Consider the following 25,203-nt stretch of genomic DNA (forward strand, 5'->3'; position numbering starts at 1 on the left):
GCTTCAGGAAAGATGCACAATAACATGTCCAAGAGCCACAGATCTCTTTCAGTTCTGCTACTGGCTCCTAAATGACAGAGGAAGCCCAGCACATGGACACAGCAGCAGCAGTGATACACATAGAGGGGATACATGAGGAGGTCATACAAATAGCCCTACACCAGGGGTGGGGAACCTTTTTTCTACCGAGGGTCATTTGGATATTTATAAAATCCTTCGGGGGCCATACAAAAATTCTCAACTTAAAAAATTACCCTGCCCCCCAGTAGGTCTGCCCCTTAGAGGTTCTGTGTGTGCGCGCCGGAGGCGCGCGCACCAAAAAAATGTGTGGCCAGTTAAAATGGGACGTGATACACATATGCCCCCAATAGTGCAGTGCCAGATCCACAATCGCCCCCACAGTGCCAGGTATACAAATGCCCCTCACAGTGCCAGGTGTACAGATGCCCCCCCACAGTGCCAGGTATACAGATGTGCCAGGTATACAGATGCCCCCACAGTGCCAGGTATACAGATGCCCCCACAGTGCCCCCCCCCCCGTGCTGCTTACCGCTCATTTCGGCAGGATACGGAGGAGAGCGCGGCTATGTTGGGCGGCGGCGTGTAGGACTTGAAACCAGCCGCCGGTTTGAGAGCCAATCAGAGCTCGCGGACCGGCAGCCGCGGCTCCTGATTGGCTGCCGGTCCGCGAGCTCTGATTGGCTCACGAACCAGCGGCTGGTTTCAAGTTCTACACGCCGCCGACACGCTCTCCTCCCTGTCCTGACACTGACAGCTGAGACACGCTGCCGCCGGACTGAGCGGCGGCGTGTCTCACTGAGAGAAGCGGGTGGGCCGGAGCAAACGGCTTCGTGGGCCTTATACGGCCCGCGGGCCGGAGGTTCCCCACCCCTGCCCTACACACTGTGCCCAACACTCACATTTAGGGCCTCCCAGAGGACCCTCCTGCAGCACCCAACATACCTTCCTCCCGATGGGGTCCCGTGGATGTTTTTATCTGCACCTTATTTCCACAGGCAGGAGCAGATAATAGGGCTGGGAGATATGGGCTGCAGAATGATTCTGTTATCAGAGGATGCTTGCCATTTGCTATTGGCAGCTGTAGCTACATTCTAATTCTATACCTGTGGTGCATTTTAGTTTTGCAGTTTGCTGACACAGTGTCCACCAGTATATATAGCAGTACGGTACGGAAGGCCACTGCTGTACCTACCTCTGTGTCATCATTAAGTATACTATCCATCTACATTCTATACCTGTGGTGCATTTTAGTTTTGCAGTTTGCTGACACAGTGACCAGCAGTATATATAGCAGTACGGTACGGAAGGCCACTGCTGTACCTACCTCTGTGTCGTCATTAAGTATACTATCCATCTACATTCTATACCTGTGGTGCATTTTAGTTTTGCAGTTTGCTGACACAGTGACCACCAGTATATATAGCAGTACGGTACGGAAGGCCACTGCTGTACCTACCTCTGTGTCGTCATTAAGTATACTATCCATCTACATTCTATACCTGTGGTGCATTTTAGTTTTGCAGTTTGCTGACACAGTGACCACCAGTATATATAGCAGTACGGTACGGAAGGCCACTGCTGTACCTACCTCTGTGTCGTCATTAGTATACTATCCATCTACATTCTATACCTGTGGTGCATTTTAGTTGTGCGCAGTATATATAGTAGTAGGCCATTGCTATTGATACTGGCATATAATTCCACAATCAATTCCTCCGTGGAGACATTCACCAGCAATTGCCTCCAGAAAGTACACAGGGATCTGAGATGGTGGATTCCAGTGAGGACGAATTAATAATCTGTGAGGAGGGGGATGTACACAGTGAAAGGGGTGAGGAATCGGAGAATGATGATGAGGTGGACATCTTGCCTCTGTAGAGCCAGTTTGTGCAAGGAGAGATTGATTGCTTCTTTTTTGCTGGGGGCCCAAACCAACCAGTCATTTCAGTCACAGTCGTGTGGCAGACCCTGTCGCTGAAATTATGGGTTCGTTAAAGTGTGCATGTCCTGTTTATACAACATAAGGGTGGGTGGGAGGGCCCAAGGACAATTCCATCTTGCACCTCTTTTTTCTTTCATTTTTCTTTGCATCATGTGCTGTTTGGGGACAATTTTTTTGAAGTGCCATCCTATCTGATACTGCAGTGCCACTCCTAGATGGGCCAGGTGTTTGTGTCGGCCACTTGTGTCGCTTAGCTTAGTCACACAGCGACCTTGGTGCGCCTCTTTTTTTTTTTCTTTGCATCATGTGCTGTTTGGGGACTATTTTTTTGAAGTGCCATCCTGTCTGACACTGCAGTGCTACTCCTAGATGGGCCAGGTGTTTGTGTCGGCCACTTGTGTCGCTTAGCTTAGTCACACAGCGACCTTGGTGCGCCTCTTTTTTTCTTTGCATCATGTGCTGTTTGGGGACTATTTTTTTGAAGTGCCATCCTCCCTGACACTGCAGTGCCACTCCTAGATGGGCCAGGTGTTTGTGTCGGCCACTTGTGTCGCTTAGCTTAGCCATCCAGCGACCTCGGTGCAAATTTTAGGACTAAAAATAATATTGTGAGGTGTGATGTGTACAGAATAGACTGGAAATGAGTGGAAATTATGGTTATTGAGGTTAATAATACTATGGGATCAAAATTACCCCCAAATTCTATGATTTAAGCTGCTTTTTAGGTTTTTTTTTAAAAAAACACCCGAATCCAAAACACACCCGAATCCGACAAAAAAATTTCGGTGAGGTTTTGCCAAAACGCGTCCGAATCCAAAACACGGCCGCGGAACCGAATCCAAAAGCAAAACACAAAACCCGAAAAATGTCCGGTGCACATCACTAATACTATGTAATAGGTTTCATGTGAATGTGTCTCTGCAGGGATGAATTGGATGGGGGTGTCACCTGAGGCTGCTCATCAGTATTAGCTCTGGTCTATTACTTGTCTTCAACACCATAATATTTGGGGTACAGATATGTTATTTTTTCTTTCATAAGGTTGAGGAGAATTTAAAACTAGTGGGAGACATTGATTGAAAAAACAGTAACTGATCTGTCTGATGGTGGCCAGGATTAAGGTTGGCAAAGACCTGCTTGCAAGTACTGTCACTTCAGGGCTAACTCTGTGAACTGCCTGCACGCTGCACCTCTCACATACTCCACCTCTGCTGTGCCTTTTTCCACACCTAACCATTCAATGGTTTCTTACTTGTGTTGGGTCAGCCTAATGTAAAAGGCTTTATCTGACATTGTTGTGACTCCTACGTTTTTGCATGTTGCATTGGCCACACCTACCACCAATGTGGCTAGGGATGTTGGTGTATTTGCCTTGGTTATTTTTTATTTTTATTGTGGTGTAGCTATGGCCCCAGCTACATGAGGCACCTTTCACCATTTGTTTCTAGGATCATTTTAAATATCCGGTATGTTTCTGTTTCCTAACAGGGCCGTAACTAGGGTGGTGTGACATGTGCCATGGCACAGAGCGCAGCAGGGCAAGGAGCGCTGTTCTGCAGTACCTGTCACTTTTCTGTGTTAATAAATCTCAATGAACTTCCTCCTCTTTAATCCCTGGCATCCCCTGGCTGCACCCGTCTCCAGGGACCGATACATATCACCACATGCGCCATCAGCAAAACAAGTTTGTCACTGCTAAGGCACCCCTTGACAAAGTCCTAGCAGTGACAAACGTGCTGTGCGTGGCTTGCTGATGGCAGACATGGTGACATCATGTACTGGTCCTGATGAATGGAGATTAGATCAGGAAACTAAGACTTATGACCCTATTTTAAAAATATGGTGGGGGAGGACAATGCTTTTTCTGGCACCAAAATGTCTAGTTGATATAGCTGGTATAACATTAGTGAACACAAAACTATATTACTACTGCTCTCAGCCTCCATGGTGACGGCAGTTAAGCAGAGATGCTTAGCAGCAGTATTGGCGGCTCTGCATAGACCTAAGTGTCACTGTCAGCTCAGGTGCTGCCCCCTGGTCACAAAGCTGAAGCCTCCTGGCAAACAGCAATTAGACAAGTAGTCTCAACCTCTCCCGCACCTCTTGCACACAAATTGCCACCTACAACACCCCTTCCCCCTACTGGTCCCCTATGGTTGCACATGTCGAGCACTTGGCAAGCGAGAAGCCGCTTGACGCAGCTAATCCCGTGTATTGAGACGTGAGAATGCGGCACCTGGCCACTTTACACTTTACACAGTCTCCCTCAATGTAGACAGCACTTCACTTTACACATTTTGAGTTAAGTTCATGTGAATACTACTCATAGGTTAAATGGTAAAATAAGTATTTTCTGTAATATTTTAATTATCTACTGAGTTACGCCTCTGTGAACAAGCCTTTGAAGATTGTCATGACAATTATCTGAATGTCGGTTTAATTAAAAAAAAAGCCTTTGTACATTAAATGATTATGTGGAATTGTATTTATTACATCCACTTCAAATCATACACTTAACAATGCTTATTGACATAATGATTGTATCTTTATACAGGATGGCATTTTGTGCTGAAACACTAAAAGAACGAGGAGAATGGGAAGTCTGGAAAATCTGGATATAGAGGAGTTTCCACCCCCACCACCTGAAGGTAAAGCAACATTCAAAATGGGGAGCAGATGTATTAAGCCTGGAGAAGTGATAAAGCAATGATAAAGAAGTGAAAGGTGAATAACGCACCAGCTAATCGGCTCCTTTTATTTTTCAAACCACTGCTTTATCACTTCTCCAGGCTTAATGCATCTGCCTCTACAGGTATGTGTTCATCAGTACTAAATGATACTATCAATTCTTGTCACATGGTGGGCTTCAACATTTTTATTACATCTAAGTACATAAATAAATGTAAAAAAAAAAAAAAACCCCATAGGGTTAATACTTATCTGCTAAACACTCAACTGAAGATTTTCCCCCAAAAAAATCTGCCCAGAAATTGTCAGGCTTTTTTATGAGTGTGTGTGTATGTGTGTGTGTGTGTGTGTGTGTATGTGTGTGTGTGTATGTGTGTGTGTGTATATATATATATATATATATATATATATATATATATATATATATATTTCTTAATTGTAAAGAAAAATACAAGTTTTTAAATTTGAACATCGGAACATCAACCAGCACCATCGGAACATCGGAAACATTGCGACCATCGCAACTTTCCTTTTAACAGCGGGGACACCCACCAGGTACATGGGGGACTTTGGGGGGGAGGGGGGTTTACACTTTCCAGGAGGCTGCTATTGTCTACAGCCACTAGGTGGGGGTCCTGCTGTGCTGACCGATCAGCAATGATCGGCAACATGGCAAACACTGGGGGGGGGGGGGGGGGGGGGAGGCAGAGGGACCTTCCGGTCCCTCTAAGAGCAGCAGTGGAGAGAAGTTTATTTTCCCTGCTGCTGCACACGTTGTCTATCTGACTGGTCGCATTCTGCTGATGCCAGGCAAGTGGTTAAAGAAATTAAATATTGATCTTACTGGCGCACTAAAGGTCCGAATAACCAAATGCTGAGTGATACCCATTTCCACGACCTAATAAACCTTATTATTATCGGGTCTTTCAGGGTTGGGGCACAGTAAAAAATGGTCCTTGAAAAATAACACAGGTCCAAGGACCCGGGAATCTGGCCCAGGTAGCTACCACTTTGGACCAGGGAAGGACCCGGGTAAGGCTGTAGTGCAGGGGTGGGGAACCTTTTTTATACCAAGGGCCATTTGGATATTTATAAAATCCTTCGGGAGCCATATTAAAATTATCAACTTAAAACTTACCCTGCCCCTCAGTAGTTATGCCACTTAGAGGTACTGAGTGCGTGCACTGAAGGCGGTCACAAAAAAATGGGTGTGGCCAATTAAAATGGGACGTGATACACATGTGCAGTGCCAGCTCCACAAATGCCCCCACAGTGCCAGATCCACAAATTCCCCCACAGTGCCCCCCCACCCCACTGTGCTGCTCACCGCTGCTGCTGCTCCGTCCGGCGACAGCGTGTCTCAGCGGTCAGGGCAGGGCGGAGACGCAGCTATGTCAGGTGTATAGGATCTCAAACCAACCGCCGGTTCATGAGCTAATCAGAGCTCACGGACCAGCCGCAGGTTTGAGATCCTACCCGCCGCTGCTGCCGGACATATAGCTGTGCTCTCCTCCCTGCCCTGATAGCTGAGACACGCCGCCGCCGGACTGACTCAGTCCGGCGGCGTGTCTCGCTGACACACAAGCGGGTGGGCTGGAGTAAGCGGCTTTGTGGGCCTTATACGGCCCACGGGCCGGAGGTTCCCCACCCCTCCTGTAGTGTAATACCCTTTTCTCTGACGTCCTAGTGGATGCTGGGAACTCCGTAAGGACCATGGGGAATAGCGGCTCCGCAGGAGACTGGGCACAAAAGTAAAAGCTTTATGACTAGCTGGTGTGCACTGGCTCCTCCCCCTATGACCCTCCTCCAAGCCTCAGTTAGATTTTTGTGCCCGGCCGAGAAGGGTGCATGCTAGGTAGCTCTCCAGAGCTGCTTAGAGTAAAAGTTTTAAATAGTTTTTTTTATTTTCAGTGAGACCTGCTGGCAACAGGCTCACTGCATCGTGGGACTAAGGGGAGAAGAAGCGAACTCACCTGAATGCAGAGTGGATTGGGCTTCTTGGCTACTGGACATTAGCTCCAGAGGGACGATCACAGGTTCAGCCTGGATGGGTCCCGGAGCCGCGCCGCCGGCCCCCTTACAGAGCCAGAAGAGCGAAGAGGTCCGGAAAAATCGGCGGCAGAAGACGTTCCTGTCTTCAATAAGGTAGCGCACAGCACTGCAGCTGTGCGCCATTGCTCTCAGCACACTTCACACTCCGGTCACTGAGGGTGCAGGGCGCTGGGGGGGAGCGCCTTGAGACGCAATAAAACATGTTTTAAACCTTATATGGCTAAAGAAATGCATCACATATAGCTCCTGTGCTATATGGATGCATTTAACCCCTGCCAGTTTTCCTAAAAAAAGCGGGAGAAAAGGCCGCCGAAAAGGGGGCGGAGCCTATCTCCTCAGCACACAAGCGCCATTTTCCCTCACAGCTCCGCTGGAAGGACGGCTCCCTGACTCTCCCCTGCAGTCCTGCTACAGAATCAGGGTAAAACAAGAGAGGTGGGGCACTAATTGGCAGAAAATACATATACAGCAGCTATAGAAGGGAGAAACACTTATATAAGGTTATCCCTGCATATATATAGCGCTCTGGTGTGTGCTGGCAAACTCTCCCTCTGTCTCCCCAAAGGGCTCGTGGGGTCCTGTCCTCTATCAGAGCATTCCCTGTGTGTGTGCTGTGTGTCGGTACGATTGTGTCGACATGTATGAGGAGGAAAATGAGGTGGAGGCGGAGCAATTGCCTGTAATAGTGATGTCACCCCCTAGGGAGTCGACACCTGACTGGATGGTCGTATGGAAGGAATTACGTGACAGTGTCAGCACTTTGCAAAAAAACTGTTGACGACATGAGACAGCCGGCAAATCAGTTAGTGCCTGTCCAGGCGTCTCAAACACCGTCAGGGGCTCTAAAGCGCCCGTTACCTCAGATGGTCGACACAGACCCAGACACGGATACTGACTCCAGTGTCGACGGTGACGAGACAAACGTAATGTCCAGTAGGGCCACACGTTACATGATCACGGCAATGAAGGAGGCTTTGAACATTTCTGATACTACAAGTACCACAAAAAAGGGTATTATGTGGGGTGTGAAAAAACTACCCATAGTTTTTCCTGAATCAGATGAATTAAATGAGGTGTGTGATAAAGCGTGGGTTTCCCCCGATAAAAAACTGCTGATTTCTAATAAATTATTGGCATTATACCCTTTCCCGCCAGAAGTTAGGGCGCGTTGGGAAACACCCCCTAGGGTAGATAAGGCGCTCACACGCTTATCAAAACAAGTGGCGTTACCGTCTCCTTATACGGCCGCCCTCAAGGAACCAGCTGATAGAAAGCTGGAAAATATCCTAAAAGGTATATACACACATACTGGTGTTATACTACGACCAGCAATCGCCTCAGCCTGGATGTGCAGCGCTGGAGTGGCTTGGTCGGATTCCCTGACTGAAAATATTGATACCCTGGATAGGGACAGTATATTATTGACTATAGAGCATTTAAAGGATGCATTACTATATATGCGAGATGCACAGAGGGATATTTGCACCCTGGCATCAAGAGTAAGTGCGTTGTCCATTTCTGCCAGAAGAAGTTTATGGACACGACAGTGGTCAGGTGATGCGGATTCAAAACGGCATATGGAAGTTTTGCCGTATAAAGGGGAGGAGTTATTTGGGGTCGGTCTATCGGACCTGGTGGCCACGGCGACGGCTGGGAAATCCACCTTTTTACCCCAGGTCACCTCTCAGCAGAAAAAGACACCGTCTTTTCAAACTCAGTCCTTTCGTCCCCATAAGGGCAAGCGGGCAAAAGGCCACTCATTTCTGCCCCGGGGCAGAGGAAGGGGAAAAAGACTGCAGCAAGCAGCCTCTTCCCAGGATCAGAAGCCCTCCCCCGCTTCTGCCAAGTCTTCAGCATGACGCTGGGGCTTTACAAGCGGACTCAGGCACGGTGGGGGCCCGTCTCAAAAATTTCAACGCGCAGTGGGCTCACTCGCAAGTGGACCCCTGGATCCTGCAGGTAGTATCACAGGGGTACAAATTGGAATTCGAGACGTCTCCCCCTCGCCGGTTCCTGAAGTCTGCTCTACCAACGTCTCCCTCCGACAGGGAGGCAGTATTGGAAGCTATTCACAAGCTGTATTCCCAGCAGGTGATAATCAAGGTACCCCTCCTACAGCAGGGAAAGGGGTATTATTCCACGCTGTTTGTGGTACCGAAGCCGGACGGCTCGGTGAGACCGATTTTAAATCTGAAATCATTGAACACTTACATAAAAAGGTTCAAATTCAAGATGGAATCACTCAGAGCTGTGATAGCGAACCTGGAAGAAGGGGACTATATGGTGTCTGTGGACATCAAAGATGCTTATCTCCATGTCCCAATCTACCCTTCTCACCAAGGGTACCTCAGGTTTGTGGTACAGAACTGTCATTATCAGTTTCAGACGCTGCCGTTTGGATTGTCCACGGCACCACGGGTCTTTACCAAGGTAATGGCCGAAATGATGATTCTTCTTCGAAGAAAAGGCGTCTTAATTATCCCTTACTTGGACGATCTCCTGATAAGGGCAAGGTCCAGGGAACAGTTAGAGGTCGGAGTAGCACTATCTCAGGTGGTGCTACGTCAGCACGGGTGGATTCTAAATATTCCAAAATCGCAGCTGATTCCAACAACACGTCTACTGTTCCTAGGGATGATTCTGGACACAGTCCAGAAAAAGGTGTTTCTCCCGGAGGAGAAGGCCAGGGAGTTATCCGAGCTAGTCAGGAACCTCCTGAAACCAGGACAAGTGTCAGTGCATCAATGCACAAGGGTCCTGGGAAAGATGGTGGCTTCTTACGAAGCGATTCCATTCGGAAGATTCCATGCAAGAACGTTTCAGTGGGATCTGCTGGACAAATGGTCCGGATCGCATCTTCAGATGCATCAGCGGATAACCCTATCTCCAAGGACAAGGGTGTCTCTCCTGTGGTGGTTGCAGAGTGCTCATCTTCTAGAGGGCCGCAGATTCGGCATTCAGGACTGGATTCTGGTGACCACGGATGCCAGCCTGAGAGGCTGGGGAGCAGTCACACAGGGAAGAAATTTCCAGGGCTTGTGGTCAAGCATGGAAACGTCTCTTCACATAAATATCCCGGAACTAAGGGCAATTTACAATGCCCTAAGTCAAGCAAGGCCTCTGCTTCAGGGTCAGTCGGTTTTGATCCAATCGGACAACATCACGGCAGTCGCCCACGTAAACAGACAGGGCGGCACAAGAAGCAGGAGGGCAATGGCAGAAGATCAGATCTCCAAGTGCCATATCTTCCTATGCAGTGAATGGATGCTGGGTCGCATCGACCTGGCCAACACATTCACACTGCACAGCGAGCAGGGTTGAAGATGTGTTTAACCCAGCTTGCTACCAGAGTTGAAATACCAGGTCTTTAGACCTGTGTTATTTAAACTGGCCCCTTTCAGACTGTGCCACATCCCAGGTTGCTACATGTTCACGTGCAATAACCGAGGTTAGTACTGGTGGTCTGAAAGGGAAATAAACTGGTGACCCGGGTTATCTGACCTGGATTCTGTTCAAAACCTATGGAGAGCCAGCTCTGCGGTGTGAACAGGGTTGAAATTAGTGTTCAATTACCCACTTTTACCAATTTTTTTGTTTTCCATGTTTTTAATCAAAATCATCTGGAGGCTGCACAGATCTTAGAGATCGATATAGAACTTCAAACTGTCCTGTTATTGTGATGAGAACATGGTTTAGAAATCAGTGAACATCTATAGTTGGTTGAGTTTAGAATATCAAAATGACTTTTTTGTAAATGTAGTGGTTTTGGTCATCTATAGCAGGGATCATTCTATCAGACTAGTGCTTATTTAAGTTTTATTTAGTTTGTGTAACGATGCTACAAATCTGAGTATCTGCCCTTTTTCAGCAGAATTGTGCTGTAAGTCTGATTATTACTGAAGGGAACATTTAAGCTCTGCCTGGTGGCTCATTGTTCATAAGTGATCTTTTTTACTTTAGCACAAGGGAAATTGCTGGAGCAGGGTGATATGAGGGGGCAGTGTGGTGGAAAGGGCTGAAAACAGAATGTGAATTGTTCCCATCAAAGGTCCCTTGTCACTGGTGCTTGACACACTTTGAGGCCTTCATGAAAAGGGAAGATTATTTAAAATGGCAGCCTGCACAACTCATATATGACAAATACTCATCAATTGTTTGCTACAATAGTAGTTAGATTGAGAAAATGCACTTGGTTTTTTTCCATTCCACTCTTTAAACGTGTGCTATCACAGTGCACCCATTGTCCATTTCTAAACGGGCATAGCATTATGAAATTAATATTATTACATAGAAAATACACAAAATTCATTGTTTTCATTATTTTTTATTATATAAGACTAAAACATTTAGCTCAGTTTAGAGTAAGTTACTAATTGACATTTTGTGCATGTGTACATTCATTTTGTGTGTGTGCGTGCATAGGCGTATATATTGGGTGTAGGGTGTGCAGTGCACACGGGCCCATGGGCCACAGACACAAGTGAAACAGTGGTAGCTTTACATGTTCATCAAGTCTGTAGATTACAAATGCAAAATGTGCTTTTTTTACACACTTGAGGGTATGGCACAAAATGTTATTTAAGTTGAAATCTTACATTTGTATGAATGATGTATTCTATGACTTCTAGTGAGTCCTCAATACTTTTGTCTTTACGTCACAGTTTTTGAAAATGAGTTAACGTTTCATGCGCTTGCTGATGAGGAGGAGGAGGATGAAGGTGAAAAGTTTGACTTTGATAGTGGTGATGATGCTCCAGAAGCTGACAGACAACCACTTCACTTGGCTGGGGATGATCTCATTGACCTAGGACTTAAACTACCGGATCCTCCGGGTGAGTTTTATGCTCTTATCCAGTGTAAATGGTCCTTTGCTTTTTTTTTTTTTTTTCCGCAGACAAATTAAATAGTATCTCATGGACAGGCCCTTTGGGTTCAGTATGTAATCCCGATGGACGGGATGCTGTCAGTCAAAACCCGACAATGTCATCCCATTCATCAAGATCCCGACACTAACCCTCCCCTGCCCCTAACCCTCCCTTGTGGGTGCCTAACTCTAACCTTCCCTGGGGCTGCCTAACCCTAACCCTCCCTGGGGGTGCCTGACCCTAACCCCCCCCCCCCCCCCCCTCCTCATGGCAGGAAGTGAACGTGTCCCACTGAGAGGACGATCGGGATTCTGGTGTTGGTATTTTGATGCCAGGAACCCCCCCCCCTCCCCCACCTTATTGGCATTCTGATGTCGGGATTGCGGCCACAAGTCATGATTCTGGCGTCTGTATTTTGAACCCGGCGGTAATGTGATTGCTACCCGGCCCTTTCTATTATTTTGCATATTCATGTTGGGACAGTATGAAACAGGCATTAACCTATTAAAACCCGTAATAGGAAAATTTATATTTTCAAAATATTTACTGATAAAGTTACTCAGACAAACATTCTAAACATGAGTGTGCCAGTATTTTTACAAATCAGGCCCCAGTTACAAAATGATTAAGTGTCCTACAGTATAGGACATTGTGTCTATATGTATGCAAATATGTATAAATAGTATTTTGTTGTGCACAAATGTATTTCCTATTAATAGGACATGGGTCTTAACAGGTTAAGGGCCTGATAAGAGGTGGATGCAAAAGAGACTGTGTCTGTTGCCGGTCTCCCATCTGTGACTTTATGCAAATGCTCCTTCAAAGCCCCTCCCTGGTGTACTTCTGTGTGTCTGAATGTGCAAGGATGGAGGGGCCCACTTTCTGCATCTGTAGGTGCTGAAATACCGATGGGTGCATGCTTAAATGCATAATCGTGGAACCATAGAAACGTGCTACAGCCCTCTGGCATGTGCGGTTTCTTCGTCCTTTGTCATCTGTGTACCACCACTTACACTGACACTCCATAACACACCCATTAGACAGTCCATTTCGGTGCATGCACTAAGACTCCTCTCAGTGACTTTTTCAAGTCATCTCTGACACCATGCGTCTTGATCACATCCGTACCTTTCTGCGTACACTCTGTGTAACGCATGTGCCATAGGAGGTATTTTCATACACACACACACACACACACACACACACACACACACACACACACACACACACACACACACACACACACACACACACACACCAGCAAAACAATGTGAACATTGGCACTGCATAAGTCTCTGACTCAGGCACTAAGTCGCAGGCAGCAGTCATTCACATGCGGCTAGTCATATCAGTGAGCCAAGACAAGCTACAGAGCAGCAATTACAGTGTAATGGGAGTACCTCCCGGCTGAGCACAATGTTGTAAAGCTTGTCAAAGCATTGTTAACAGTGTTTGTCTTTCAAAATCACTTTCCACTTTTTATACCATATTGTAGAACACTGTTGTCCATGATAAAGATATGGGTAGAGGTTGAGGGGGTATGTAGTTAGCTCTGTTATTTTTGTCTGTTTTTAGGGCGAATAGGGATTCGTCCTACGCAATAGCAGGGCCGGATTTTCGCCTTGTTGAAAAATGCAGCAGGAGTGGAAAACACGTGGATTGGCGAAACCACAGTTTTTCCTTAAAAAACGCGGGCCATTTTCGATGATTTTGAGGCATTTTCTCTGACGTCCTAGTGGATGCTGGGACTCCGTAAGGACCATGGGGAATAGCGGCTCCGCAGGAGACAGGGCACAAAATAAAAGCTTAAGGATCAGGTGGTGTGCACTGGCTCCTCCCCCTATGACCCTCCTCCAAGCCTCAGTTAGATTTTTGTGCCCGGCCGAGAAGGGTACAATCTAGGTGGCTCTCCTGAGCTGCTTAGAATAAAAGTTTAGTTAGGTTTTTTTATTTTCAGTGAGTCCTGCTGGCAACAGGCTCACTGCATCGTGGGACTAAGGGGAGAAGAAACGGACTCACCTGAGTGCAGAGTGGATCGGGTTTCTTAGGCTACTGGACACTAGCTCCAGAGGGACGATCACAGGTTCAGCCTGGATGGGTCACCGGAGCCGCGCCGCCGTCCCCCTTACAGAGCCAGAAGAGACGAAGAGGTCCGGTGAAATCGGCGGCAGAAGACATCCTGTCTTCAGACTAAGGTAGCGCACAGCACCGCAGCTGTGCGCCATTGCTCTCAGCACACTTCACACTCCGGTCACTGAGGGTGCAGGGCGCTGGGGGGGGAGCGCCCTGAGACGCAATATAACAGAATACCTTAGGTGGCAAAACAGAATACATCACATATAGCTCCTGGGCTATATGGATGTATTTTAATCCCCTGCCATTTTACACAAAAAAGCGGGAGATAAGGACGTCGTGAAGGAGCGGAGCCTATCTCCTCAGCACACAAGCGCCATTTTCCCTCACAGCTCCGCTGGAAGGACGGCTCCCTGACTCTCCCCTGCAGTCCTGCTTCAGAATCAGGGTAAAAAAGAGAAGGGGGGGCACGTTTGGCAGCAAATAAATATATTAACAGCAGCTATAAGGGAGTAACACTTATATAAGGTTATCCCTGTATATATATATAGCGCTGGGTGTGTGCTGGCAGACTCTCCCTCTGTCTCTCCAAAGGGCTAAGTGGGGTCCTGTCCTCTATCAGAGCATTCCCGGTGTGTGTGCTGTGTGTCGGTACGCGTGTGTCGACATGTATGAGGAGGAAAATGATGTGGAGGCGGAGCAGTTGCCTGTGTTGGTGATGTCACCCCCTAGGGAGTCGACACCTGACTGGATGATTGTATTTAAACAATTAAGTGATAATGTCAGCAATTTGCAAAAAACTGTTGACGACATGAGACAGCCGGCAAATCAATTAGTGCCTGTCCAGGCGTCTCAGACACCGTCAGGGGCGCTAAAACGCCCGTTACCTCAGTGGGTCGACACAGACCCTGACACAGATACTGAGTCTAGTGTCGACGGTGACGAGACAAACGTAATGTCCAGTAGGGCCACACGTTACATGATCACGGCAATGAAAGAGGCATTGAACCTTTCTGACACTACAAGTACCACAAAGAAGGGTAGTATGTGGGGTGAGAAAAAACTACCAATATTTTTTCCTGAGTCAGAGGAAATAAATGAGGTGTGTGAAAAGGCGTGGGTTTCCCCCGATAAAAAACAGCTAATTTCTAAAAAATTATTAGCATTATATCCTTTCCCGCCAGAGGTTAGGGCGCGTTGGGAAACACCCCCTAGGGTAGATAAGGCGCTCACACGTTTATCAAAACAAGTAGCGTTACCGTCTCCTGATACGGCTACCCTCAAAGAACCAGCTGATAGAAGGCTGGAAAATATCCTAAAAAGTATATACACACATACTGGTGTTATACTGCGACCAGCAATCGCCTCAGCCTGGATGTGCAGTGCTGGAGTCGCATGGTCGGATTCCCTGACCGAGAATATTGATACCCTGGATAGGGACAATATTTTGTTAACTATAGAACATTTAAAGGATGCATTACTATATATGCGTGATGCACAGAGGGATATTTGCACCCTGGCATCAAGAGTAAGTGCTATGTCCATCTCTGCCAGAAGAGCGTTATGGACGCGACAGTGGTCAGGGGATGCGGATTCCAAACGGCACATGGAAGTATTGCCGTATAAAGGGGAGGAGTTATTTGGGGCTGGTCTATCGGACCTGGTGGCCACGGCAACGGCTGGAAAATCCACCTTTTTACCCCAGGTCACTCCACATCAGCAGAAAAAGACACCGTCTTTTCAAACTCAGTCCTTTCGTTCCCATAAGTACAAGCGAGCAAAAGGCCATTCTTTTCTGCCCCGGGGCAGAGGAAGAGGAAAAAGACTGCACCATGCAGCCGCTTCACAGGAGCAGAAGCCCTCCCCTGCTTCTGCCAAGTCTTCAGCATGACGCTGGGGCTTTACAAGCAGACTCAGATATGGTGGGGGCCCGTCTCAAGAATTTCAACGCGCAGTGGGCTCACTCGCAAGTGGATCCCTGGATTCTACAGGTAGTATCGCAGGGGTACAAACTGGAATTCGAGGCGTTTCCCCCTCGTCGTTTCCTGAAGTCTGCTTTACCAAAGTCTCCCTCCGACAGGGAGGCAGTTTTGGAAGCCATTCACAAGCTGTATTCCCAGCAGGTGATAATCAAGGTACCCCTCCTGCAACAAGGAAAGGGGTATTATTCCACGCTGTTTGTGGTACCGAAGCCGGACGGCTCGGTGAGACCAATTTTAAATCTGAAATCCTTGAACACTTACATAAAAAGGTTCAAATTCAAGATGGAGTCACTCAGAGCAGTGCTAGCAAACCTGGAAGAAGGGGACTATATGGTGTCTCTGGACATCAAAGATGCTTATCTCCACGTCCCGATATACCCTTCTCACCAAGGGTACCTCAGGTTTGTGGTACAAAACTGTCATTATCAGTTTCAGACGCTGCCGTTTGGATTGTCCACGGCACCTCGGGTCTTTACCAAGGTAATGGCCGAAATGATGATTCTTCTACGAAGAAAAGGCATTTTAATTATCCCTTACTTGGACGATCTCCTGATAAGGGCAAGATCCAGGGAACAGTTAGAAGTCGGAGTAGCACTATCTCAGGTAGTGTTACGTCAGCACGGGTGGATTCTAAATATTCCAAAATCGCAGCTGATTCCAACGACACGTCTACTGTTCCTAGGAATGATTCTGGACACAGTCCAGAAGAAGGTGTTTCTCCCGGAGGAGAAGGCCAGGGAGTTATCCGAGCTAGTCAGGAACCTCCTAAAACCAGGACAGGTCTCAGTGCATCAGTGCACGAGGGTCCTGGGGAAAATGGTGGCTTCTTACGAAGCGATTCCATTCGGAAGATTCCATGCAAGAACATTTCAGTGGGATCTACTGGACAAATGGTCCGGATCGCATCTGCAGATGCATCAGCGGATAACCCTGTCGCCAAGGACAAGGGTGTCTCTCCTGTGGTGGCTGCAGAGTGCTCATCTACTAGAGGGCCGCAGATTTGGCATTCAGGATTGGATCCTGGTAACCACGGATGCCAGCCTGAGAGGCTGGGGAGCAGTCACACAGGGAAGGAATTTCCAGGGCCTGTGGTCAAGCTTGGAAACGTCTCTTCATATAAACATTCTGGAACTAAGGGCCATTTACAATGCCCTAAGTCAAGCAAAACCTCTGCTTCAGGGTCAGGCGGTGTTGATCCAATCGGACAACATCACGTCAGTCGCCCACGTAAACAGACAGGGCGGCACGAGAAGCAGGAGGGCAATGGCAGAAGCTGCAAGGATTCTTCGCTGGGCGGAAAATCATGTGATAGCACTGTCAGCAGTATTCATTCCGGGAGTGGACAACTGGGAAGCAGACTTCCTCAGCAGACACGACCTTCACCCGGGAGAGTGGGGACTTCACCCAGAAGTCTTCCACCTGATTGTAAACCGTTGGGAAAAACCAAAGGTGGACATGATGGCGTCACGTCTAAACAAAAAACTGGACAGATATTGCGCCAGGTCAAGGGACCCTCAGGCAATAGCAGTGGACGCTCTGGTAACGCCGTGGGTGTACCAGTCAGTGTATGTGTTCCCTCCTCTGCCTCTCATACCAAAAGTACTGAGAATCATAAGAAGGAGAGGAGTAAGAACTATACTCGTGGTTCCGGATTGGCCAAGACGGACTTGGTACCCGGAACTTCAAGAGATGCTCACGGACGAACCGTGGCCTCTACCTCTAAGAAAGGACCTGCTACTGCAGGGGCCTTGTCTGTTCCAGGACTTACCGCGGCTGCGTTTGACGGCATGGCGGTTGAACGCCGGATCCTGAGGGAAAAAGGCATTCCAGAAGAAGTCATCCCTACTCTGGTCAAAGCCAGGAAGGACGTAACCGCAAAACATTATCACCGCATTTGGCGTAAATATGTTGCGTGGTGTGAGGCCAAGAAGGCCCCTACAGAGGAATTTCAACTGGGTCGTTTCCTTCATTTCCTGCAAACAGGACTGTCTATGGGCCTAAAATTAGGGTCCATTAAGGTTCAAATTTCGGCCCTGTCGATTTTCTTCCAGAAAGAACTGGCTTCAGTACCTGAAGTTCAGACATTTGTAAAAGGGGTGCTGCACATACAGCCTCCTTTTGTGCCTCCAGTGGCACCTTGGGATCTCAATGTGGTGTTGAGTTTTTCTAAAGTCACATTGGTTTGAACCACTTTCCACTGTGGACTTAAAATATCTCACATGGAAGGTGTCGATGCTGTTAGCCTTGGCTTCAGCCAGGCGTGTGTCAGAATTGGCGGCTTTATCATATAAAAGCCCTTACTTAATTTTTCATTCTGACAGGGCGGAATTGAGGACTCGTCCTCAATTTCTACCTAAGGTGGTTTCTGCATTTCACATGAACCAACCTATTGTGGTACCTGCGGCTACCAGGGACTTAGAGGACTCTAAATTGCTTGACGTTGTCAGGGCCTTGAAAATATATGTTTCCAGGACGGCTGGAGTCAGAAAATCTGACTCGCTGTTTATCCTGTATGCACCCAACAAGCTGGGTGCTCCTGCTTCTAAGCAGACGATTGCTCGTTGGATTTGTAGTACAATTCAGCTTGCACATTCTGTGGCAGGATTGCCACAGCCAAAATCAGTAAAAGCCCATTCCACAAGGAAAGTGGGCTCATCTTGGGCGGCTGCCCGAGGGGTCTCGGCTTTACAACTTTGCCGAGCAGCTACTTGGTCAGGGGCAAACACGTTTGCTAAATTCTACAAATTTGATACCCTGGCTGAGGAGGACCTGGAGTTCTCTCATTCGGTGCTGCAGAGTCATCCGCACTCTCCCGCCCGTTTGGGAGCTTTGGTATAATCCCCATGGTCCTTACGGAGTCCCAGCATCCACTAGGACGTCAGAGAAAATAAGATTTTACTTACCGATAAATCTATTTCTCGTAGTCCGTAGTGGATGCTGGGCGCCCATCCCTAGTGCGGATTGTCTGCAATACTTGTATATAGTTATTGTTACAAAGATTCGGGTTATTATTGTTGTGAGCCATCTTTTCAGAGGCTCCTTTGCGTTTATCATACTGTTAACTGGGTTCAGATCACAAGTTGTACGGTGTGATTGGTGTGGCTGGTATGAGTCTTACCCGGGATTCAATATCCTTCCTTATTATGTACGCTCGTCCGGGCACAGTATCCTAACTGAGGCTTGGAGGAGGGTCATAGGGGGAGGAGCCAGTGCACACCACCTGATCCTTAAGCTTTTATTTTGTGCCCTGTCTCCTGCGGAGCCGCTATTCCCCATGGTCCTTACGGAGTCCCAGCATCCACTACGGACTACGAGAAATAGATTTATCGGTAAGTAAAATCTTATTTTTTGCCAATGCCTTTTCACTTAAAAACAAGATGAAAAGGCATTGGTGAAAATGCCTTCAAAATGGTCGAAAACTAACCTAATTGAATACTCAGTGGGGCAAATTCATTAGCTCCAAAAGGATCGGAGCTAATTGCATACCACCAGTATTTTAAGTATAGGAAGATTTATTTATTTTTTAGATTTTTACGTTGAACCTCTGTAAGTCAATACAAGAAGAAAATAATCAGATGAGCAATTGTAATTTAAAACAGCTTCACAACTACAGTATGTGATCGGAGAGAGTATGGACAGTGTAATTCATGTTTACTGTGTTGTTTATTCTTTATCTAGAATTCCCCCTTTTTAATGTGATGTTTTCTTACTGTAGTATTCGATCAGTTAGTAGACGATGCCTGTGAAGAATCATCTCAAGATCTGACCACATCGAATGATCTGGGTACAGTGCCAAAAAAAGTCAACCCTTATTCTGTGATTGACATTGGACAATTTCAAGATGGGGATTCCTCTGCATCTCAAGAACCTCAGTCTGTGGGTGACAATACAAGTCCCTGGGTGCCGAGTGGTTATGATGTTCCTGTACCATGCGGGTATGCGGTTCCCTCTAACTTACCCTTGCTAGTGCCAGCATACTCCACACCAGTTATAATTCGCCACATTTCTGTTGATGAACAAGGTAATTTTGATTTTCAGTATATCATAACTGTGTTCTAGATTTTTTCAATGTTTCATTTTGCATCGATTGCTCTCAGTACAGCATTCCTCACTGTGGGACATATCACATAAATTATCTGTTGTTTGGAGTATTATATCCAATGCGATTCTGCTGTATGTCAAGCTATTTCAAGAAGTATTTGGATTTAAAAGAATGTGTGAGCTGCAGAGGGCAGTGTCCTTCCAAGCCACTTATGATTCCCTCACTTGGGCTAGCTCTGTGATACAGATGCGGCTTCCTCCAGTGATGCACAGATTTCCTTGTATATAGCACCCATATGGTTGTTCACTATCACAGTATGTGCACAGTCATATAGCATATTTCATCACATGAAAGAATATCTATAACTATGTGTTCTGCAGGAAGGATAGCTACCACTGCATTTTCTCCAGTAGGAACTTATTATTGTAAATCTTCTGCCTTGTCACTGGCTACTTACTTCTGCTTGTTTCTAAGGCTAAAAGTTGGCAGCCACCCTCAGTGTACCTGTGTGGTGTGGCTTGGAAGGGTAACGACCCTTTTACAAACTTCTATATGTAAGATTTAGCTTTGTCTATACCTTTGCTCAGATTTGTTTCCCTTTTTTTTTCTACATATATGGTACTTACAGCTCTGACTATAAATGATTTTACACTATAGATGTAACTGTACTGATACTAAACTGTTCTTCTGGTGCTGAACTCTGTGACTGTTAGGACCGTCTTTTCCATTGGGCTTAATGGGCAGTTGCCCAGGGGCCTCAGGAGTTTAATAACTGGGTGTCCCCTCTTTCCAGGGGTACCAGCTTTTTTAAAATCGGCCCTGTGAAACCGGAGATATCCAACTTCAAAGCAGCGGCCCCCGTCTGAGCCTGTTAATTGCTCTTCCTGGCCGGACTCTCCCCTTTCGGTACTCATTGGCAGCTTGTCTCTACTATGCCAAGAACCGGAGATATCAGCCTTCCAGCAGCCAGTACCTGCTCCAGATCCACAAGCCTGGGATGCAGTTTTATAATTTTGATGGTGGATAGCTCCGGCTCCTGATCTCCGATCCCAAAAACCCCAGTACCGCCTGAAAATTGGGACTCTAGCTTTTTATAACATTGAAAGCTGGTTACTGTTATGGAGATTAATGCCAATCTAGTTTGAGCATACCGTTTTTTGCTATAAGTATGGTCCGATATTATTACTAAATTTGTTTTTAACCTAGGAACCAAATACTGTATGTGAACTAATCTTTGTCAACCATTGTTAAGTCGTAACTGAATAACATCTTTCCTTGATTGTGTATTAACTTCACCATTGTCTACAAGTTCAGTATATTATTGCCAAAATATATTGTCAAAGTCAGAAAAATATCTCTATACACACTGCCATATTTGCACCTCATTCTGGTCCGCGCTGCGCATGCGTGCGCTCTCCCGTGCGTGCGCATACTCACAGTCGCGGGCACCCGCAGGCGCACGGTATGCGTATTTACGGTAGAGTTTATGTGATCGTAGCATGCGACTCAATCGTTACATATTTTCAGTAATAATGTATTTTGTAGATCATGGTCCCTTTGATAGATTCCGAAAGTTTAGTTAACATAGCATGGTCCTGAACAGAGAGATCCCTCTTTGTATTGTACGAAGGGTCTAACAGGGGTCATACAGTGGTGTTTGGTACCCATCGGAAGAGTATTTAAATAGCAATATTCCGGTGTTGGTTTGGAGCGGATTAATCGCTCATGCGAATAGTTATGGACATAAGAAGTTTATGTCCATTTACTATTATTTGTTCTTATTTAGTCATGCGGCGGGAAACTCAGTATCCCACCCACCTGAACAGTTGGAAACAGTCACAACCCACCTGTATGAACCAACCTATGACCTTTTGTTATAATGCGAAGCCGAATTCCTGTGTCCAATGAACAATGAGATTGTAGGGACCATTGAATTGTATTGTGTGTGGGGCATAAATAGGCAGGCCGACCATATCCAGCTCACTCTCTTCAAGTTCTCATTGCTGATAATCGGGAGCTGGATATCGAGGCGCATGCGATCGTTTCCCCTTGTGCGTAAGTGTTTCTCCGCAACTATATTGATCTTCTTGTTATTGTGGGCCAATCTCTCTCAATTTCTCTTTCTCTCTCTCTCTCTCCTTCTCTTTCTCTCTCATTTTCCCTTAAATTGTATTGTATTGTATTTCCTGTGTAGTTATCTGGATAGGTAGTCTATGTTATATTGTAGTGTATGACTTGTATTGTGTTTAACTCTTTTGCAAGTATAGCATTCATAATATACATTTTAGGCGTTGGACCCTGAGCACGGTATCTGTGTGTTTCTTATAGTATTAAGTATTCTCAGAGCGTCGGTGACGCTCGAACAGCTTTAAAGGTAATAAGGTTATACTGTGTTGCATTTACACTCTAACATTACACTAAGGTTTTACTGCACAATACACTGTTTATGGTTTAGATACAAAGGTTTAATATAGTGAGCGTCAGCGCCGCTGGTGATCTCCTCGTGGTCCCGAGCGTCTGCTACGCTATAGCGAATCATTACGTTAGTTAACAGCCAATAACGTGCCTGCCTGTGATCTCTTGGCCGTGAGTGAACGTGACGCTTGAGCGTCTCGATCACGGCAAAGCGATTGTTACGCAACTAGCGTACCCTTACGGTACTTCATATGTAGATAGCGTATAGTGTTCTTAGACCTCATAAAGGGTATTATATACGATAAATATTTAGCTTTATCAATATCTAAAAAGATAATATTCGTATTTGAGTGAATAATTAATAATTGACCATTTAGCACTCTAATATAGTAGTTACCTCAGAGATGATTGTATTGAATTACCCAGTTAGCCCAACATGACCTATGATTTTGTACATAACCCACTTGGTTATAAACCTTCTAACAGTAGCAGCTACAACGAATGCCTTATGAAGAATGCAGCTATGGGGAGATGAGCAAAGGTGTTGGCCAGCATTGGTATTACAGTGCTGTGTGCTCAGCTAGAAATGAACGCATGTGACCTCTGTTTTCCAGGAGTTCAGGAGAAAGTGCCAAATCCTCACATTCAATATGTAGTGGACAACCATCATACAAGGTACGTAAGTTCTATGTCATGTTTATTAAATGATAAATCCTGTCAAAACTTTAAATAGTTTTTTAGCTACATGTCACTAATGTATATTAAAATGGGAATTCTGAATGGGAACTTTACGTTGAAATTCTGTAGATAAGATGTCAGAAAAAAATATGTTGATCACAGGCTGCTTCCATAATAATTTGAAAGGCATTGGCTATGATCATTGCTGTTAGTGTAAAGAGTTAGTAATTATGCACTGCACTGCACAAAAAACATACAAAAATAATTCTAGAAGAACATTTCCAGAATTTGCCATGTTTCTTGTTCTACCAATGCACAACACAAAATATCCCTCTTTAACAGCGATCAATATCTTCCATTCAACAAGAGCTGGTATTTTAAAAATTTAGCATGTTTGTATACAGTAAGACTTTCTTATATGTATAGATGTCACTTGCATATAGTTTAAAAATAGGTGTTTGTCACAAACTGGCCTGCCGACTCTCTAGCTACATCAACCTGAAAATCGCCGCCAGTGACTTATAATTGCTTCAGCACGTGCGGTTAATCAGAGACAGTATTGCCACCAGCAAAGTGAAAGATTTAATGATATGACACTAGATTGCTTTTTACCTACATCCACAGTTATTAGTATTTCACAAAACAGGTAACGTGCCACACAGGGCATTAGGTCTACGAACACAAATCAGAACTAGAAATTAGGTTTTAATATCAAGAATAACTGCAAAGCTTATAGTTGCAAAAACGAATTACCTGAAGTGTATGATTATATAAACATACACACATTACAGACAAAGTCAGAAAATAAAAAGGATAAAAACATAGTTCATTTATCACCTTGGAATTTAACAATGTTCGGAATAAGGTCTCCCCTGAGAGCAATTGTGCATCTGAGCCATTTGGCTACCTTAAGTGTATGACACAGGCTGTACAGTTTGCCAGGTTAATATACCCATTCATTCCTGCTTCCTAATGCTCAAAAATGGACACTTCCTGTTCAAAGGGCACGGGAAGGAGAGAGGCAGAACATCTGGGATTTAATTACTTCCCTGGTACCAGGTGTCATTTTCGGAACGTTTTCTCAGAATAGTGTTCTGCCCTGCTAATGGAAATGACACCTTGGGCAGCGTGAAATATGAAATAATCATAGGATCTTCTCTTCTCCTTCCTGCTCCATTATACTGAAATACATGCTTAGATTACAGATAACCTACAAGTGTGAATTTCTATTTTCCATTCAACCACCTACTAATTACACCACTTATACAATACACTGGCATGTTCCTTGTCATGCAAATTGGACACATGACATCAGCCACATCCTCTAAAGCTCAGTTAGTTCTTGCATAAATGTAAACATTCTGGCCTGCTATGAATTTATTTTTTATAGTTTGATGTACAAATAATTTAGTTAGCTGATACAATTTTTAAACATATATACAGGGGATCACAACACATACTGTTACCAGTACCATTATTAATTATGCCCATTCCGATATGGGGGTATATTTACAAAGATTCGTGTTTTGGCCGTTTTGAAGGGTGTTTGAACTCGAATGGTATCGGGTGCATTTTACTGCAACTTTTTGAATCCTGATACGATCATTCACTAAGCTGCCGAGTTTTGCACAATCGCTTTTACCGATGTTGATGTGATTCGTAATATTAGGCAGTGTTTTACGGGAGTGATGAGTAAAACACTGCCTGACAAAACATAAGGAATCCCGGCCGGATCTGTGAGATCCATGCAGGGCTTCATTGTGTACCTTAAAAAGTTGATTAAAGTCTTAAAAAATCTGAAAAAAATTACGTGGGGTCCCCCCTCCTAAGCACAACCAGCCTCGGGCTCTTTGAGCCGGTCCTGGTTGAAAAAATATGGGGGGAAAAATGACAGGGGTTCCCCCATATTTAATCAACCAGCACCGGGCTCTGCGCCTGGTCCTGGTTCCAAAAATACGGGGGACAAAAAGCATAGGGGTCCCACGTATTTTTTAAACCAGCACCGGGCTCCACTAGCCAGGTACATAATGCCACAGCCGGGGGACACTTTTATACTGGTCCCTGCGGCCCTGGCATTACATACCCAACTAGTCACCCCTGGCCGGGGTACCCTGGAGGAGTGGGAACCCCTTAAATCAAGGGGTCCCCCCCCTCCAGCCACCCAAGGGCCAGGGGTGAAGCTTGAGGCTGCCCCCCCCATCCAAGGGCGGCAGATGGGGGGCTGATAGCCTTTTGAAAAAATGTGAATATTGTTTTTAGTAGCAGTACTACAAGTCCCAGCAAGCCTCCCCCGCAAGCTGGTACTTGAAGAACCACATGTACCAGCATGCGGTGGAAGACCGGGCCCGCTGGTACCTGTAGTACTACTACTAAAAAAATACCCCCAAAAAAACAGGACACACACACACCGTGAAAATATAATTTTATTACATACATGCACACCTC

At 45.9% G+C, this 25,203-nt stretch overlaps 1 protein-coding gene across 5 annotated transcripts in view; it reads left to right on the plus strand.

Moving 5' to 3' along the window:
- The window catches only part of ARHGEF10 (Rho guanine nucleotide exchange factor 10), a 318,961-nt gene that overhangs the window by 98,646 nt on the left and 195,112 nt on the right, over positions 1–25,203 (plus strand). For all 5 annotated transcript variants that reach the window (XM_063916670.1, XM_063916669.1, XM_063916673.1 and 2 more), the window contains 4 exons: positions 4,518–4,611; positions 11,365–11,535; positions 19,339–19,644; positions 22,695–22,755. In XM_063916670.1, coding sequence (XP_063772740.1) covers positions 4,557–4,611; positions 11,365–11,535; positions 19,339–19,644; positions 22,695–22,755 — 593 coding nt within the window. In that variant the 5' untranslated portion in view covers positions 4,518–4,556. The remainder of the gene's footprint in view (positions 1–4,517; positions 4,612–11,364; positions 11,536–19,338; positions 19,645–22,694; positions 22,756–25,203) is intronic.

The sequence above is a fragment of the Pseudophryne corroboree genome, chromosome 4, assembly GCF_028390025.1.
Source record: "Pseudophryne corroboree isolate aPseCor3 chromosome 4, aPseCor3.hap2, whole genome shotgun sequence".
NCBI classification, from domain to species: domain Eukaryota; kingdom Metazoa; phylum Chordata; class Amphibia; order Anura; family Myobatrachidae; genus Pseudophryne; species Pseudophryne corroboree.